This window comes from Thalia democratica, chromosome 6, assembly GCF_965202585.1.
Source record: "Thalia democratica chromosome 6, ktThaDemo2.hap1.1, whole genome shotgun sequence".
NCBI lineage: Eukaryota > Metazoa > Chordata > Thaliacea > Salpida > Salpidae > Thalia > Thalia democratica.
In genome coordinates this window covers 12,234,820-12,255,668 of record NC_139170.1, presented here as the reverse complement: position 1 = coordinate 12,255,668, position 20,849 = coordinate 12,234,820, and the positions used below count along the sequence as shown (strand labels likewise).

The 20,849-nt window shown below is 25.6% G+C and overlaps 1 protein-coding gene across 1 annotated transcript; it reads right to left on the bottom strand.

The window, feature by feature from the left end:
- Nucleotides 1–5,254: 5,254 nt before the first annotated feature.
- On the bottom strand, nucleotides 5,255–8,135 carry LOC145838735 (polyadenylate-binding protein 4-like). Its single transcript, XM_082946357.1, has 8 exons — nucleotides 7,967–8,135; nucleotides 7,643–7,836; nucleotides 7,137–7,211; nucleotides 6,766–6,900; nucleotides 6,390–6,519; nucleotides 6,039–6,181; nucleotides 5,632–5,895; nucleotides 5,255–5,407 (listed from the first exon to the last, which is right to left on the bottom strand). The coding sequence occupies exons 1-8, from the start codon at nucleotides 8,133–8,135 to the stop codon at nucleotides 5,255–5,257; spliced, it is 1,263 nt and encodes a 420-aa protein (XP_082802483.1).
- Between the last annotated feature and the right edge of the window lie 12,714 nt (nucleotides 8,136–20,849).

Here is a 20,849-nt window from a genome sequence, read left to right as displayed (position 1 = left end):
TTACTTTATCAATACTGAAAATGTACTTTAAATATATTTAATGACTAAGGTGTCAATTGGGTTTTTTATAAACTTATTTTAAGTTTTCTAATTTTCTTATAGGTTTTTTAAATTACAAGTATTCTAGTCTTTTTAGTATAAAGTTAATTATAATTTAAATATTGCATTTTTATTGGTACAAAGTTACTGATATATGCTATGTTAAACACTTTTTTTAATAAAATTGAAATAGTTTATAACCTTTTTTTTATGTATAACAATTATTTCTTATTTTATCTAAATTTCATAATTCAACTAGTATAAAATGTTCAAATTTCTAGGTTTTTTTCAGGTTTTTTTTATGAATTTTAATGATTTTTGAGATTATTTTTATCAAAATTTTCACATTCAAGGACTCCAGCATGGTTGCCACTCTTAGAGTGAAAAAAAAATCCTGACTGACCTAAATTTGTCCAGAGTCATCATGAGTTTTATTTCAAATCCTTTAATTTTTTTTTTACTTTGCAAAATCAATTACAATCAAGTTCTCCAAAAAAATTAGTTATAAAATAACAAAATGTTGAATTTAGATCTATTAAGTTCTAGAAAAAATACCAGACTAAAATTTTAAGAAATCTTAAAAATACTTAAAAATATATAGTTTTTTATAGAGCAACAAAATATCCCAAGTCAGCCTAAGTTATACTGAGGCAACTCTGCTTAAGATTAAATTTATACTCTGTGATAATAAAAAAAGTTTTTATTTAAGAAATATTTCTTATTTAACCAAAATTTCATTGTTTACATGTAAAAAATGTTAAAATTCCATTCTTTTTCAAAAAGTTTCAAACTTCATGTTTTTCCATTTTATTAAACTTATTTATTGAATTCCAGGTTTTTACTGGTATAATGGCTAATCTGGATAGTTTGTTATCAAGTTTAGGTTAGACTGAAAAAGTTTGAAATGATTTGTTACAAAATGTGGAACATTTATAAATAAACTTGTTAAATTCTTTGACGATATATTGATGACTAGAAATATTAAGAAAAAATAATTTGTGGAGCAGATTTGTTCAAAAGTTGAGCAAACAAAAATAAAGTTTTTAAATTATGGATGAAAATATGTGTTTGTCTTTGGGCCAGATACAACATCATGTTTAATTTAAATTTGAGCTTACAACTATAGTGGGTTCACTTTAAATGCAATTACCAAAAAAAACTTGTGGTATGTTGGTTAGGGTCCTAATGATATAAAAAGCTGAAAAATTGTTGGATGTAATTTAAAACCAGTGCCCAACACATGTACAAGAAAAAAGGTGTTGATAACAGATACTTGCTTGAGGATTAGAGATGTTTATCCTAGAAAATATGGCTTCTAATACTGATGTTTAAACTTTGTGAGAATTAGCAGACATTTTTATTTTTGGTTAATTTAATGTTAATTTTAAATGGGCAGGTAGAATTATGGGTGATTGAAAAGTGCTTGCTTGATCTTCATAAAACGTTTATCGTTGTAGAGGGAAGATTAAGTCTGATTTTTTTCTACCAAAAAAAAAAGAAAAGTTGTCAAAAGGAGTTTTTTTTACTAAGAAATCCTTTTGGGATAAATTGGTTTTGAATTTTTCAAGGGTAAGGTACAATTATAAACTGATTTAACATACTTGCTTTACCTCAATTATCAATTAATAGAGGGAAGAGTGACATTATAGAATCTTCTACCTCAAAATTTTTGTTTAAGGTTGAAAAACAACAGAACTCACTCTACCCTATGCAACAATAAACGTTTTCTGAAGGCCAAGCAGTGAGTATATTTATCTTATTTAGGTAAACTCATACAATCTTTATTTGTTGAACTATGTGTTAATCTAAGACATATAAAATGAGATAGTTTCCTATAGATAAATCAAAAACTTCTACAAATAGAATTAGTTTTGAATTTCCTACTTGATGCAAGTTGTATTTCCAGCAGTTGATAAGCTTATTATTGTTATTTTCTCATCAGATTTTAGTCATTCTGGGAAATCTTCAAATTAAGTTATGGCAAAGTGGTTACAATGGAAAAAAATAAAATTTTATACCAGCGACTTTTTGAAGCGAACAAAGCATTAGGTGTAAAAATAAAAAGAAATTTTTTTTCGAAAATATGTTAATAACGCTAGTTAAAAAAAAATTTCAAAAAAAAAATTAGTTTATGATTCTTAAGCTTTGGTAATTAGTTAATTGAACATTAAAAAAAACGTTCATAATATTTTGTCCCAGGACCTGGTACTAGAAGAACCTTTCGGTTATTGAGTTGCACACCTCTTAGTGTTGGATACCTTTTAAGGTCTTGACCAAGACAAGATAATTAAAGGACAGGTAATAAAAAAAGCAATATAATATGGAAAAATTAAACATTGAAACTTACTTTAATACATAATTTTTACTTTTTTTTTTAACTTTACTAGAGTTGAAAATTGTAGCATTAGCCATTTAAATATTGTAAAATAACCGAAAAAAAAAATTATCAAATATATTTTTTCATTAAAAAACTTAGTACTTTTGTTGTATCAAAGAAATATTTTAGCTTAGCTTATAATTTACATAAGATTTGACCAAAAAAATTATTATTATGTTAACTTGTAATATAACAATAACTTTTATACATGTGTTGGGCAGCGATTTAAATTTTGCAAAGCTCAACTATTACAACCGTCAATACCGACAGTAAGACCCCTACATCACCGAGACCCCCATGAGCTTTACAAGCAGTTTTAATAAAAATAATAACAAGGATTTTTTATGAAGGTTTTAAGAAATCTATATTATAACTTTTATCTTTACTCCAAATCTTAACTCAAGTTGCAGTGTTGTAGTTATTAATTTCTAAAATTTTTTTGTTTTTTATGTTAGGTTTTTTTAAAGATAAAAAACATGCGTTTGATGAACTGTCTATTTATTTTATTCAGCAACTTGAGTACTATTTTTGGCAGTATTCTTTTTAAATACACACAAATAAAAAAGCAATAAGTTATAAAATTTTAAAGGTGCGTTTTGGTTTGATCGTTTTGTAATTTTTAACTACGAACGTTAGGGTTAGAATAGAATTTGCAAACTTTGATTATGAAAACTTTTAAAAGTACCTGAATCGACTTATTTATGACAACAAAAATCTATAAATTTTAAAAAGCTTTTATAAACAGCATCAAATATAATTAAAATTTCATTTAACAATCTTTCATTGTTTAATAGAAGTTTTTGATTTTTAAATTTTACCGTAACTTATCTGGGCAAAAACCTTTTTTAAAAATTGTTTTTGATACTCTTAATAAAATGCTGTGCAAAAACATAAATACAGTTTTAAGTAAGCTTTAAAGTTACATAGTAAGTTAATCTATATTTACTCTGAAATAATCGTTATTGTGTTTAAGTAATTTTTAATAAATATGTATTTTAAAAAGTTATGTTTTGTAGCATAACGTTAACTTTTATACTTAATTTAGATTATTTAGTCTGTAACTTTTTTAGCATGCACTTTTGTTGTTTAATTTAAAGTATCTTTATAAATGTTTAATGTAGTTTAAAGCTGTTATAAAATAAATATGCAAAAACCTTGAAACTTTTTAACTAGTTAAATATGTATAAATTTTTTAATATATTATTAATTTTTACTAATCTTATATTTACTGTTACTTAGCTAAAGATTTTACGAAAATTTTCATCATCTTTATGTCTCAAAGTTGAAGCTTTCTGTTTTGAAATGGAACAGTAAGTTTTTATGCTTGTCTTATTTAAAATCCTTTTCAAATATTAATAAAATCCTCTAGCCATTATTATAAATAGTTTAGACTAGGGCTTTGCAAACTTTTTATTTCATTTGGCCCCCTTTGAAGAAATTAAAAAAGCTATGGCCCCCTTCGACAAGGTTTTTTTAAAAACTACCCTTAAATACGCTTAAGACTATTTTTGCTCTTCATCAACAACACTATATCATTAAGTGTAAGTTTAAAACTATGGTCTTATCTCCCCTCCCCATTAACAGCTTAAGCCCCCCTTAATTTCTAAAAACTTTCTATTATAAGTACTATAAGTTTCAAAACTCCCCTTAAATATACCTAAGATTTTTTTTGCTGTTTATCATCAACTCAACAACATCTAGTGTAAGTTTAAAATTCTGCCCACTAACTACTCACGACCATTCCCCCTTTGCAGCTTACGGCACCCAAGGTAGCCACATGGCCTACTTTAGAAAACCCTGGTATAGAAAGACTATATAGAGTTAAGTAGTTTTTGATTAAGCGCACAAACGTGATAGATTTTAATTTGTTTTAAACCGTAAAGTTTTTTATTGTTTTTAAATAATAATATGCATCCTCAAACAAATAATTTGAAAGTAAGATACTGAAAATTATATTTATTAATTACTTTGTATAAAACCTTCACTCAACTAGTTTTTAAATGATTCATATTGTCAGTTTTATATCTGTGCTTAGTGTATAAAACAAACAAAAATATTAGTTTTATTTTAAAAGAAGCACTTTAAAAGCTATTAAATACTTAAGCTCTCAACAGAAAACAAGTTTCATAAAAGTGATTTGAATTGCTTGCTCGTTTTCTTATCTAAAGTAATTTAAACTATTTTGCATAAGGTTTTTTTTTAATAATTTTTGTTAGTTTATAAAATCAACATATTCTTTCTATGAAGTCTAATATTACCTTTTATTAATAAGTTTTTGCTTTTTTAAACACTAGGCAACCAGCCTTTTCAATAAGTAGTTTTTATATATTTAAAGTAGTCTTACTTTTGTTAGTGCAAGTAAACTTAAATACAATAGGTTTACCTATCTTTAATTATTTAAGTTTCAAATTAAAGGCAGACTAATAAGTACTATGAAACACAACAAACTTTTTATAAACTAAATCATTTTATTCGTAACACAATAGACAAGTACAATATTAAATTATATTTTGCAAAAAAGTACTTTTTTTTTAATACTATATTCGAAATTAACTAAATACACTTCTTAAAGAAATTAACAAGAAATTAAAGTGTGAAAACAACTATTCTACTGAAAACTAGACTTTATATAACACCAATGGGGAAAATTAACTTAAAATAGTTATATTACATTACTTAATTACTAAAAAAACATTAAGAAAATCAAATCAAACGTCAATTTAAATTTTTTCCAAGCAGCAAATTTATTTATTTGGAAATTCATTACCTAATTAACACACTTTTTCTAAAAAATTACCTAAACTTAAGAAGTAGAGAAGATAAAAGTTATCTTCTAATTTATAAAATCATTCTAATCGGCCAATTGTACTTCTGTGTTGAAGTCCAAGGAAAGTTTCCTTGGTATCCATAGTATTGGCTGACAGGTGGAAATACCGGGTAATATTGCCAGTAAATTGGTGCTGGTGGATTTTGTTGTCTGATGACTCTGGTCTGTGTTAAAATATTTACTTTTGCAATCATAAAAAAAAACCTTATTTTCAAAAACTTAACTCAAAGTTAAAAAGTTGAAATAACCTCACTTGATATTTAAATGCTAAGATTGCATACTTGACTAAAAACATTTAAAGCACTGGATTCGATTCGAATAAGAATCAAATGGCGGGTAAAAAAAGTAGGTTTTAAGCATTAATAAATTAGAGACATATATTTATTACCTGTCGTTGCAGATTGTACATTTGCTGGCCAAACATTGCTGGACGGCTGTTCATCAGCAAGTTAACTCTTTTCATGTCAAACCAAGTTTGTTGTGAGTGTTTCGGAACCCAGTTTTGTTGTCCTGCAGAAAACTTGACGTCCAATTTCTTTTTCTTTTCTTTTTTCCCATTCATCTCGTTAATTGCTCTTTGTGCAGATTTGAGATCGGGAAGTTTCATGAATCCTACGTGCCTGTTTCTTCCGGTGTTGTGGTCTTTCAATATCTGATGTTATTTGATTATTTTTGATAAGTGTGTGAAAAATACAAAAAATGTGCACACTGATGCCATTGTTATTTTAAATAAATTATCTTAAAGTATTAACTTAATGTTTAAATCTTTAAAATTGACGGAGTATTTTATCTTACCACAGCATCGCTGACATAGCCATATTTTTTAAACAAGTAAATGAGTCTGGATCTGTTGTTGACTCCAAAGATGAACAGCTCTTTTCTTTCATCTGCTAAACCTTGATTTTTATAAGTCTTCTTTTTTACAACCCATTTAATTCCTGTATAAATTTTAAGCTTAATTTTTGTTACTATTTTCGATAAGTACAATTTATTTCTAAATATATATAGAAGTAAGTTTATACATTTGAAAGATTGTTGTATCAATTAAACAAATGCAGAGTTTTTTCAAAAATAATATAGTTTTTGATAACTCGCAACAAAATAAATCAACAAATATAAAAAAGTAAAATTAATGAACCAACAAACCTCTATGTATTGTTCCGTCGAGTTCTCTTATTGCTCTAAGCGAATTTTCATTTGTAGCGGAGAGATTTACAAATGCATATGGATTACTGTACTTCTTTATTATACTAACATTCAAAACATGACCGTATTTCTGTTTGTAATTATGTTCAAATTAACTTAATTTAAACAGTGTAAAATTTAGTAAAATTTGTTATGAAAAAAGAATAGAATAATCATTTAAGTTTTAAAATACTTTAGTGTTTTGTAAAATATAAAAAGTACAACTTAAACGAATAAACTTAAAAATAAGTAGAATAAGTAACAATTGTGAGCGTAATAAGTTAAAGTTACATGTTTTTATAAATACGGGTTTGGGACACAGTTAAACAAAACTTACAGAAAATTCTTTTTTAATATCATTTTGATCGGTGGTAGGTGCAAAGTTTTTCATGTAGATTTCAGTAACTGAAAGTGGACCTTGTCTTGTTAAGCCAATTTGTTCAGAATTGTGCTTATAATCAGACATACAAACCTGAATAAATAATTTTAGAAAAATTTTCTAGAGATTGAAAATTACATTCATACAATTTGTCTTTACTAGTTTAACTTTAAAGAAACTTAAAACTATATTGAAAATAATAGTTTTTAAGTGAATACTAAAACTTTAGAAAAAATTTAGTTAAAATAAATTTACTCAAGTATTTATATTTTGAGCCAATAAAAACTAACCTTTTTGTTATTTACTTTTAAACAATTGTTGTTTATCACTTCTGATTTGCACTGATTATGTTTGAATATGATAATTCCGTAACCTGGCAAGTCACCATTTTCTAGTATTCTAACCTAATTGCAAATGTAGCATTGTGTAGTTTTTTTCATGTAGTTAAAAGCTTAATTTTTAGTCATGTTATCATTAAAAAGTTTTCAAATTTCATGAAAACATAAAAACAAACCAAAAGTAGTTTTTTTTCAAGTACCTAACAAAGTTTATATCAATTAATATATCAATTGGCTTAAATAATTGACCCAAATTAAAATAATAGCATCTTATTCTTATACTTTGCATAAGTATAAGATTAGGCAATTTTTAGTCGACCTGCCAGATTTAACAAAATAAATCTCTGGCAGAAGTCAATACAGAAAATTGTATACACACTTAATATTGAGTATATAAATAGCTATATATTATATTTGTTAAAATTATTTAATATGTCAAATTACTAACTTTGTTACTGATTTAAGAACGAGAAAAATAAACTTTATAGCTCACATACCTCGCAAAAAATTAATTCTCCGTATTGGCTAAAAGAATCATAGAACTCTACATCAGTTGTATTTTTGGGGATTTTATTTACAAACACAGCATTTGCCTGGTTTCCAAGAAAAAGCGCGTTTTTATCAACTCTTGAAACATTCATTTTCAGCTTTTCATTGTCATTCATATGCAGTTGGTTTATTGCAGTGTCGACTAGTAGAAAATAAATAAAAGTTACAAATCAGTTAAGGGTAAGACAAACAAAGTATTGATATTAAAAAGGAGTACATGTAGCAGCTGAACATTTTAACTGTTAAACAGTAAAAACTATATATCAACTAACCACTATCTTCATTCAAGTAACGCACATAAGCAACTCCTTCTCCCACTTCTGTGACAAACAGAAGCTCTCCATGTTTCGCAAAAGTTTGAAAAATTTCTTCTTGAGTTGCTTCATTTAAGAGATGTTCCACTCTTAATAAGCCTCTAGCATACTCAACATTATTGTCCATTACAAATATAAATAGTTTATATATCTAGCAAAAACTGTTTATAATTGTTTTCACAATACCTAATAAATTAATTACACACACATAAAATATATTGACTTTTATAAGTTTACTTTTAGAAGTATTTTATATTTAATTTAAAACAGCACAGTTTAATTTTTGTTTTTTATTAAAAAGAAATGAAACCCTTAAAATTGATCATACTCCAACTAAATTTACATTTCAAAGTTTACAATTTATTTTTAACTAAATCATGATACTTTATAGCTTATTGAAACATTTTTAACTAGTTTTGTTTAAAAAAACTTATTGAAAAAACTTTTTTTTGATAACTTTAGTTAGCTATAAAAAGAATTTTTACGGTACAACCTCCAGTCATAAAAGCATAATTAAAGCTGTACTTTCCTTTTTTTTAAACATCGTAACATTCCTTTTTTCAACTCTTTAGAAAACTGTTAAGGCAAACAAGTGTTTTGTCTTAACTCAAACTATTTGATGCGTTAAGCCAGGGGTCGGCAGGCAGTTGGTGCTCGAGGGCCAAATTTCAAGTTTTCAAAGTCTTCGCGGGCCGCAGTTTTAGTTTTAGTGATATTTGAATAATATTATGCTTTTAGTCTTACTAGAGAAAGTTTTACTTTTATTCACTTTGATATTTCAAATTACTTTTAGATAAACAGAGAATGTCTATTTAAATCATAAATACTTTATAGAATAAAATTTACATTGACTAATGTACTTAAGTCTTAATAAACTATGTACTTTCTTAAAGACTGATAGGTTAAACTTAATATTTTGTAATTTTGCTTATAACCTAACTCTGAATAAAAATTCGAGCTTAAAAATATTTTAGAGGTCACTTTTATGCCTTGTTTGTACTATCAAACCTTTTTTCATGTTTCTAAAAATATTTATTTAAAAAAAAAATTGCGTCTAAAATAGTTTACACTCTTTAAAAAATTCAGTAATTAATTAACTAAATATATCTAATACCTATTTGTTATGTAAAAATCTAAAACAACTTTTTAACATGATTAACTCTCAAATACTTTAATAAAGTACCTTATTAGTAATTAATTAGTATTTTACATGGTTGCAACTTTAACAGCAAAATGTCTAAGTTATATCAAACCAGCCAAGTTAATTAAAAGTTGAAAAAGCATAAAACTTCGTGTTAATCAAGCTTAAATACCTAATTGAAATATCATTATTCTAAAAAAGTACACAATATGTATGAAGACAAGAAAGAAAAATACAATTAGTTAACTACATTACGGTTGTAATAACTATTCTGAGAATTCAAAGTGTTTAAAATAAAAGTTTCACACACACCTGAGTCTTAAAACAATGTCTTAAACAGGTTTAACCTAGTCTTTATTCTACAAACTTTTAAACTAGCCTGCTTGTTTGGCAACCCTGTTTAAAAGAAAATTCACAACGAAGTTTATTAACAGTGAATTAAATACAAAGCAAAAAAAAGTATTATAAGTCAGTTTCAATGGACAATTACGGTTTATTAAACATTTTTAACAAAAGTATAAAAGCTTGTTAAGCCTTTAATGAAGAATAATAACTAACTTTTTATTAAGAATTATAGCAATTCTTTATCTGCAATAAAAATATTGCATTTGTAAAGAATAAATGTGAAATATAAGACGTTCTATAAACATTGAAAAACGTTATTTAGGAGTTATTGCAAGAAACGAAAAAAAAAGCAAATCGCTCAAGTCAGTTCCAACAAAGCACATGATTATCTTCAGTACCTACAGACTGATTATAGAAAACGTTGAGCCAAGTTATAAAGTAGCAAAATTAATTACTAAAAAGAAGATACCGTTTAGAATTTTAATTTCTTTTAAAGAATTTATGTTGACGGTAGTATAAGATTTTTGTTTAATTCTTTACTGACAACAAAAGTCGTGTTTAAGAAATGCCTGAAAATTATAAAGCAGCATAAATCAAATTAGGACTTTAATCAATCTGTTAAGATGAGAGCAAAGATAAAACATATATTGTTATCTGAGAATTTTTATTTGAGTTGTTTTTACTAACTTTGAAATTTTAGAAGAATTTCTAGGTTTAGTTCCAATGCAAAGCACAGCAATAGGTAAATAGATTTTCAAAGCAAAAGTGCAATGCACCAATATAAAGTTTGTTAAAGTACAAATTTTTTCTTCTGTTTTAAGTATAAAGTTAAACTAAAGGTAAAAAAACTCTTTTAAAAATAATATCATTTAAAAAAAGATGCTCTTAAGCTACTTTAAATGTGGTTTTTAATAAAAACAATTATATGGTAAATTTTTGTTTCAAATCAAAATTTCATTACTTTACATGTAAAAATTGTTTGAAATTCCAGGTTTTTCAAAAATTCTCAAATTCAAACTTTTTCCAGATTATTTAAGTATAAATTTTTAGATTTTAAGATTTACCGGGACTTTGAAAACGTTTTTTGGCAACATTGATTATTCACACTTATATACAGTAGTATAAATAGTATTCCAAATTGTATCAGCTACAAGATTTAAAATTTAACATAGATTATGATTCAAACCAACATTGTGTATTGACCAAAACATACATCATTAATTTAATTTGCCATTCTTTAAAGAAAAAAAGCCAGCCTTAGTGACAAAAAACTAGCCTGATATTTTCGTATACAGAAAGCAATTCAAGTAAATAACTGAAAAAAAGACTAAATTGGCCTGAGATTTAAAGTCTTCAAACGGTCATAGTCTGAGTTTGTAGTAATGTTTAGTTATTTATTTAATTGAATTTGAACTAATTTGATTCACAATTTACAAACTTAACAAATTTACCATCTTTGAATCTAGCTTGTATTAAATTGGTAGTTTTAAAAAACCGCAGTTGTTTATATTAGTATGCAATGCATAAAAATTAACTTCATTTGCCTAAAAACATTGTTTGAAAAATAAAAATGTGTACATAACAAAAACTGTTTTAATTTATGACATAAATATTGTTTTAAATGTTTCTGAATACACTTAGAAATTACATTTAGATACAATAATGTTAGACATTCATGCATAAACTAAACTTAATCTAACTTGCGCAGTAAATAAAAAGTGGTTTAAAATATGAGCATCTTTGTACACTTGTGTGCATTAAAATTAATTTCAAATGAAAAAACTACTAAAAAATCGAAACGTGTTAAAACCAAAATCAAATATACCTTATTTCTTATTATTATGTTTTATTAAATGTATTTGCGTACACTTAAATATAATATTTAGTAATAATACATCTCTAAAAGAAACTTAGGTACAAAATACATTTAAAATGAATACCTAAACTGTAAAGAAATGCTATTTTATTTGATTACTGTGCATTACTTTTGTGCAAAATGAAAAACATTTGTATTTGGTTTATTTACTAAGTAGCTATTATATAACTGACTTACTAAATCTAATCACTCTTTACACTCTTTTTTCAAATAATTACTTGCTGTTTTAAGAAGAAAGCTATTATGAAAATTAGAAAATACCCTGTTAGAAAGCTAATCTGTTTTTTTCAAATTTTTAAGCTAATACAGTAAAGTCTTTTTATTATTTAAAAGTTTTATACATAAACTTAAAACGAAATCAAACAAAACCAAATTACCAATAAAAATTTAACTTAAAACATATTGTTGCTCAGCGGGCCACATTAACATGCTCGCGGGCCACAAAAATTTCTTTCGCGGGCCGCATTTCATTCCAAAAAAATAACGTGCTCGCGGGCCGCAGATTTTTTTTTTGAGGGCCGCAATTGGGCCCGCGGGCCGCAGTTTGCCGACCCCTGCGTTAAGCTTTAATTCTCTAACTGTATTTTAGTTGTTCAATCTCGGGTTTATTTCAGCTAAAGATCTAAAGCTACTTCTCAAGTATATACTAACTACTTTAAAATTTAATTACAAAATTACCATAAGCTTATTTATAAGCGTTGAGCTTTATTTAAGCTAAACACCTGAAGCTACTTTTTAAGTATGTAGTAACTACTACTCTAATTACAAAGTCATTTTAGGCTTATTTATAATTGTGAGCTTGAAACGTAATGATAAAAATGCTGAAAAGTATATACATGAGTGAAAACAATTAGTTAATTAGTATTTTATATGCGTACTTCAAGATACAAAAGAAAGTTGAGATCACAAAAAATTATACGTTTAACATTAATTCATTCTAAACTAAAGTTTCATCATTTGTATAAAAATCCCTTAAAAATGGATAGTAAAAAATTACTATCAGTATGCTAAAACAAAAAAAAAAACCTTTTTTAACTTTTAAAGATTAGATTTGATTTTTGAAATTTGATTTTAGTGTTTAAAAGATATTTAGCAGGCCATGCCATTACAAAAACGAAAATATATATACTACAAAGTTCGCTTATAAACACTAAACACTTAAAAAAAAATAAAAAAATAAGGTACAAGTAAAAACAAAACTCAAGTTGTTTGTCATTTTGGCAGGTGCACGGCACAGTTGAAATTCCAAATTATTTTTTAAAATAATTTTTTTACAATCATAATATTATCAACTAAATCTTGATTAGAGTTTTATTCTTATTCAATTATTTTCTGTGGTATAACTAAAGAAAGTTTTCAAAATAAAAAATTATAACTTTAAACCAAAAAGAGTAATCTCTTTTTATAAACAATTATTAAAAAAACAATCACTACCATATTAATTTGACGGACATGATAATTATTTACAACTTTAACTTATTTAAAAGGAATCTCTTGAAATTTTTTATAAGAATATGTAATGTCGTAATTTAAGTAGTCATCTAATCCAACTTGACATACGTTTCTTTATAATAGTTTTAACTTAAACTTTTATAGAATCAGTGCTAAAGCCCATTGAAAAACAAGATATTTTTTTATACTGCGTAACATGTCTCTAAAAATGTATATAATTTTTACTAAATTCTTTTAATATCCTTCAGTGAATAAACTTTTTCTCTCATTGTACTAAGATTTTTTAAACAAAATATTTTTGAGACATTGGCCCTTTTTTATTTTCAGTTTAACTAGTGAGAAATGAAATAAACAATTAGTTCAACTAACGCACATAGGCTACTCCTGTTTCTACTTCTGTTTCAAACAGAAGTTTTCCAGATTTTGAAGAAAAATTAGGAAATGTTTTCTTGAGCTTCTTCATTATAGAGATGTTCTACTCTTAAAAAGCCTCTAGCATACTCAACATTATTATCCATTCCAATCATAACTAAATATATATCTAAGAACAGCTTTTTTTAAATGTTTTTACAGTATCTGATAAGTTAATTACACTTACGTAAAATGTTATAACTTTTATAAGTTCAAAGTATTTTATAACAAGTTTAAAACAGTACAGTTTAATTTTTCTTTTCAAGTTAAAAGCAATGAAACTCATAAACTGGTCATTCTTTAATAAATTGACATGTTATTTTTTTCTTTTCTAGCTATACTAAGATATATTATTGCATTCTGAAACTTTTTTAAACAACTATTGTTTAATAAATATTATCTAAAAAAAATCTGATAACTTAGATTAGTTATAAAAAGAAATTTCAGATGTACTTTCCCGTTGACTGTAAGGATTGTTTTTTGTTTTAAAATTCATTTAAACATAACATCACTTATAAAAGGCAAACAAGTGTTCCGTTCAAAAAAGTTTGTAAGTATTAAACTTTAAAAGTAGCTTCAGGTCTTGAACTAAAATAAAACCGGGCTTAAGTTAATAAATTACGGTTAGAGATTTAAAACTTAATGTTTAAAATAGTTCGAGTTTTAAAAACTTAAGCCCGGTTTTATTTTCGTTAAAGACCTGAAGCTTCAATTCAAGTTTAATATTTTACTAACTTTTTTAAACTCTAATTACAAAGATATTTAAGGATTATGTATAATTGTGAGCTTGATACATAGTAGTAAAAAATGCTTAAAAATGTATGTAAGTCAAACTTATTGGTTTAATAAACTTTCTAAATTCTTACTTTGATATCAAAAAGAAGACTGAGAGCAGAAAAATTACACGTTTAATTTAATTTACTGTAAACTAAAATTTCATTACTCGTATAAAATAAAAATAAAACAAGCGAAAAATATTACTATCGGTAAGCTTAGACAAAAATTATAAGTGCTAAGTTATTTATAATAAACTTTTAAAGATAAGATTTTATTTTTAATACTTTATTTTAAGCTTAAAGAGCTTAAAAGTCTTTAGCATTCCGGGCTCTTAAAAAATATTACAAAGGTTAATTTTTAAATACTAAAGCACTTTTACAAAAGTTTTGAAAAAAAGAAGTTGATTAAACAAAATGATTTTATTTTTACTTAGACAAAATTTTTATGCATAAAAGTGGTAGAACTATTACTAAAAAAGAAATTTATATCCTAATTAAAGAAAAATACATTCAGACTTTGTACTTACATTAACATTTAATTTGACTTTATGAAGTTTAAACAAGCTAAATATAAATAGTTATTTGCTACTATATTAAACATATTTGAACTAGAAGTTACTTAATCAAAAAATATAAGATCAATTTAATGTAAAATCCAATTACTTTGTAACGTATTATACTGTACCAAAGTTTAAATAAATAATTTAAGCTTAAATAGCGTTAAAACATACAAAATTTGGAAAGTAGTAATAATCTGAACTCATGATCAGGGGACCACATCATTGAAAAAAAGATAATAAATACATAATGAATTTATAAAAAATATTATATAAGTATTTATTGAAACAAGTTATAAGTGTTTTATATAAGCCATTGTGATTTTGACTGGACCGCCACAACTGAGTTTGTTTTCAAAGCAGGGTAGCTGTAAACAAAATTATTTTAAATCTAGCAGTGCTAAATTTTTGTTAAAGCGCTTTATTAGAAAAGAATAAATGTATGACTATCTAAGTGTAACAAAGACAGAAATAAAAAAACTAGAACAAGAAATAACTCTAATTATTTGTAATTTTGACAGAACACAAAAAATAAAATTGTGAAATTTTAAGTTTTAATAACTTTCAGTTGATTTAAACTTTTTATTAAAACTAATCTTTACAAAAAGTTATTTTGCTATCATAGACCATAATCTTATAATTTAGACTTACTTAAGCTTTTTTAATTTTTGTTTTTTGTGAGGGAGAGCTACAATAAGTTTTTAAAGTTAATAAATTATAATTCAAACTTAGGTAATCTATTTTTGTAAATAATACTAAAAATACCATAACTATCTTAAAAACATGAGATTTTTTTTTATTTTTTAACTTCAGTCTACTTTAGAGATTTGGCCCCTTCAAAATTTTACAAAAAATTAGTTTATTATAATTTCAAAAGTTATGTTACCCATAATTGACAACTTACTATTAAGTTGCAGTTTAACAGTTTTCATAACAACTTTTTTTTATAGTTTTAATTTAATACTACCTTTTAATATCTTCGAAGCCGCTAGTTTACAAACAACTAATAAGTAAAATTAAAAACCCAGCCTTAATGATCAAAAAGTAGTTTTCTGTTACTTCATACTACCCTGAGTCACTCTAATTCCTAAAATAACTAAAACAAAACATACAAAACACTATTATATATATAATTGATCAAGCTTAAATACATAAGGATATTAAAATAACAATATGCGGATTTAGAATTAGAAATAAGTTTTTTAGTCAAAAAAAATCTAAAGATAAAAAAATACTTGCCTGAGATTTATAAATTTCATAACAACCTTTTTATTCCAAAAAAGATATAACTAGCCTGAGTTTTTCTAAAGCATTTTGAGAGCAGAGTTGTACGGAGTAGACTTAGTTTGTGTGGCGACCCTGAGCTTAACTGGGCATATTTGGCTGTTCAATTTCAACTCGTTTATAACCTTATTTAAAACTGTTAATTAATATTATTGTAAAAAATTATCACCAAATTTTTGTTTCTTTACACTTAAAATTGAACTAGCACTTAATTTTTTTATAAGCAAGTGGTGTATAGCTTGAATACTTAAAAAAGAAAAAAAAAAACAAAATGATTTAATATTAACAGAAAAAACATAATTTTGTTAAAAAAAATATTTTTTAAATTTATAAAAAGTAGTCTGAATTTTCCAAAGATATCATTTTAGTTTAAGTGAACTAAGTAGCCTACATGTGTAGCAGCTCTGTTTTAAGTGTTTTAAAATTATTTAAGTAAAGTATATAATGTTTCAGACTAGTTTTTGTTTATTATAAACAAACATATTTTACAATAATATTCAATTAATTACCTTATTATAAAACTTATTTTTGTACCTATCTAAAACTTTATATTTTAATGCTGCTAATAGATTTTTTTATACACGTTTATTTATCTTTAAAATCGTAATTTTAATTTATTATTTACATTAGCATGTTAACTATATTTAAACTTGTATCTAGTAAGGAAATTTGAAAGACACAAACTAAATTTATGTAAAATTTTTATCTTAAAAAATGTGCTGGGCTATACAATAAATGCGTATTCATTACAGGTTTTTGACAAAAATGGTCATAGTTAACTTAAAGATTTATAAAAAACAGGGGCGTGTTTAGAGTCTAGACTTTTTCAGTAGGGTGGCGCTTTGGTAAACATGAAGTTTTTAGATCGAGCTTTCTCGCCTACTTGGCCATGCTGTGCAAAATTTTTTTTTTGTAAATAAGGCCGAATTAGTTTTTGGCCGGAAAAGAAAAAAATATAGTTTTTTCATTTATAATATATTTCAGAACTTTTTACAGAACCCAGTTGAAGTGTGTTGATTCGTTGACACACAAAAACATATGTTGGTAGAATAAAGGATGATTATTGTATAATTTGTTTTTATTTATATTCCAGTGAAGTTACTTTACTAGGATCTTTTGTTAGCAAACAACTAAAAGTATATTTTGAACAGTTAATATATTTCATTAATATTATGCACTTCTTACTCTAAAGCGTGCACTTAATTATCTGTTATACTAGCTTATTTTTATTTTCTTCATCAAACCGAAGAATTAAAACAGACAAAGAATAATTTTACGAAAACAAACTACATCATAAACAGTGTAACTAATATCTGAACTCTTTCTGAAAAAAGAAAGATTTGAGGTTGGTATGAAAGAATCAATTAGAATAAATTGTGAAACACTTTCTGGTGTGTTTATGTTTTTTTGTTTCATCCTGCGGGTTGTGTTCTACTTCAAGGTATGCCCTAGCAACATTCTTAAATACAACCCGGTTTCATTGAAATTGAAATGTGATGTTCTGAGTAGCCCTCGGTTCAATATTTTTAAACTACCAAAACTATGAATTATAACATCAAGTTTAACTTTTTACAATTTCCACATTACTTTAAACTGCTTGCTTAGTTATTGAAATCAAACTAGATATGTATTTATAATAAAGCATTGATTTTAGCTTAATAAAATAATTTAACTTCTCGACTAAAACTGCAGGATAAGTGAGAAACTGGATATGCGTGGACCAAATAAGCAAAGAAGAACTGTGTATAATTTTTTCAACGAAAACTTATAAAACTACTGCGAATGAATTTTACTTGATAGCAAAAATTTTATGGGTAGATATGAATTTTTAATAAAGTATTTTAAAAGAGAACAATATTTTATCGCTTTTTTAAAACATTTCTTTCAGTATTCTCTAGGGCTCCAGTCAAAACACGCACATCTTATAAGTTGGTATCTACAACACCAAAACTAAAAACTTTCAGATAAATTGTTTTTCTTTTTAATTTGAAAAATACGCTCAAAATATTTGGATCTTGGACCTGGTGCACGAAAAAACCATTCAGTTATCGAGTGGCACACCACGGATACTTTATAACGCCTTGGCCAGGACACCAAAACTTTAATTTAACACAAAACAGTTTAATTAACCACAAAAATTGTATAAGTTTCAACAATAGAAAAAATTGTTTTTTATAGTTTACTTTATTTTTTTCTGGCTTGTTTTAAAAAAATATTTTTTCTTGTTTTGTACATCCATGACATATGTCAAACAAAAATATCAGTGCCCATTTTTAACCCTTAAGAATGTAAACAATTCCAGAGTTGCTAAAGGTCTTTAAGAAGATTTTTCTAGGTTTTCTTCCATTTTTTAAAAGTAAAATTTCTTCCATGTTATAATGACTTTAAAATTTGAAACTTTAAATGTGTTTTTCAACAAAAAAAACCTATATGGTAGATTTTTTGTGGCAACTCGAAGTATCATCACTTAACATGTAAAAACTGTTTAAAACTCCAGGTTTTTTTTTTCAGAATTCTTAAATACCAGGTTTTTCCAGATTTTTTTAGCACAATTTGTGAAGTTTAAAGCTTGTCCAGAATTCAAGTTAATTTTAGCAACACTGATTGTTCACAATTATATGTAAACAATTAATATAAACAATATTTTAAAGAATAGCAGCTGCAAGGTAGAAATATGTTGTATTTCAAACCAACACTGTGAGTAGATTTGAAAAGTCTTCAAACTACTCTGATTTAGTCTAAATGTGTGGCAATGTTAAGTTGCTTACTAGCTTAAGTTTGAAATATTTAATTAACAATTTATAGATTTAATAAATTTACCATCTCTAAATAGGTACTTCCAAAAAACAGCATCTGTGTTATAATAAAATCACCATCTTCAAAATGAAAATGTTTACCTAACAGAAACTATTTTAATATATATTGTTATTTCATACATATTGTGTTTCAAATGTGTCTGTACACACTTTGATATTACATATAGTTACAACAGTAATAAAAAGTTATGCATAAACTACACTTAATCTAACTAAGTACTTAATAAAAAAGTGGTTCAAAAAATGAGCATCTTTGTACATTGGTGTGCATAGGTTGTAAGTTTCGAATTAATTTAAAGTGCAAAGAAAATAATTGAAATATCAAAGTGCGTCAGAATTATAATAAAATAAACCTCATTTCTTATTAACATGTTATTTTAAATATTTTTGTGCACACTCAAATATAACTTGTAGTGATAACAATTTATAAACGAAACGTAGGTATAAAATACATGTTAAACAAAATACCTAAATTGTAAAGAAATAGCATTTTAGTTAATTACTTTGCATTACTTTTGTACAAAATTGAAATCTTTTGCATCTTTTTAGTTTACTTACTTAATAGGTATTTTACAAATAGCTTATTAAATACAAGCACTCTTTACCTTCTTTTTTCAGATGATAACTTGCTGTTGTAAGAAGAAAGTTATTATGAAACTGAGAGAAAACCCTGGTAGATGGAGTGCTAATCTGTCTTTTAATTTTTTTTTAAGCCAAAGCAGTAAAGTCTTTTAATTATTTCAAATGTTGTACAGGGACTTTTAACCAAATTAATCAAATTATACGATATTACCGAAAAAAAAATTGACTTGAAATATATATGCTCAGCGGGCTACATTTACGTGCTCGCGGGCCGCAGAATTTTCTTACGCGGGCCACATTTCATTCTAAAAAAAATGTGTTCACGGGCCGCAGATATACCCTTTTCGGGTCTTAGTTGGCCCGCGGGCCGCAAATTTCCGACCCCTGCCTTATACTAATCAGAACTTTTATCTCTTAACAATTTAGAGTTATTATTGACCAACGAAAACTTTATCTTTGGAACTTAAAATGAAAACTAAAACAACATTTATTAAACTTTTAATAGTTTTTATATAACACTGAACTACTTTACTGTACATAAAGTATTGATATTATTAAATAAAACACATCAAATGTTACTACTTATAATAAGTATTATTATAATGAGTATTAAATTTAGAAAATTGCAAAACCTATCTTTTCAGAGTCAAAGAACTTATGTAATTAAGATTGGAGATACGTTAAAGAACTATTCAAAAGAATTTTAAAGTTTTACTATTTTGAGCACATGTTTTATATAACTATTTCTACACTAACATGTCTTATGATTTTAATATTTTTGTTATTAATCATAACTACTCGATTTGAATTTATATATACAGCTAATCATTTAAATAACAATATCAATGTTTAATTGAGTTAATTTCGTACGACATTTTTTAAATACCAGAAGCATGTTATTAGGCACAAATGAAAAGACGATAACTTAAGGCATTTGTAAATATATAAATTATTGTTCATTAAAGTTTCTATTAATTAAAACTTTTATTTTCTTGTCAGTTTTGTTATATTTACAGAAAAAAGCCATAATGTACCACTTTTTCTATGGGCTACAGCATTACTCATAGTATTAAATTAAAAAATTATGGTTGGAAACTAAACAAATTTGACTAATATTATTAAATAAAACATTGTTCGTCATGGACAAGACACTAAAAGGTGTCACTTGTTTGCAACTTGATAACCGAAAGGTTCTTCGATACCGGTTCCTAGCACGAAATATTTTGAGCTTCATTTTTTCGTTGTTCAAAAAATTAGAATACTAAGCTAAAAGAAAGCTCTTGCCTTTTGAAACTAAGGAGTTTAAATAAAACTTAAGTTATAGTTCTCGTACAAAGTTAGTCTATCACTACACTATTTCAATTTTCCATATAAATTTAGTAAACAAAAAACGTATTTTGTTAAAAATTATATACTCTTTTTGTGCACACCAGACAAATAAAAAAAGTTTTTTTTACAATATTAGCTACTTTAACATTTTTTATACTTTTCTTCAGAATTATCTGTTTATTTTATAAGTTTAATTCAGCGTTAATTGTTTTTTAAACTTTAATTTTAGTTGTTTTTTATTTTTATATGTACTTGAATTGAAACATGTAGTC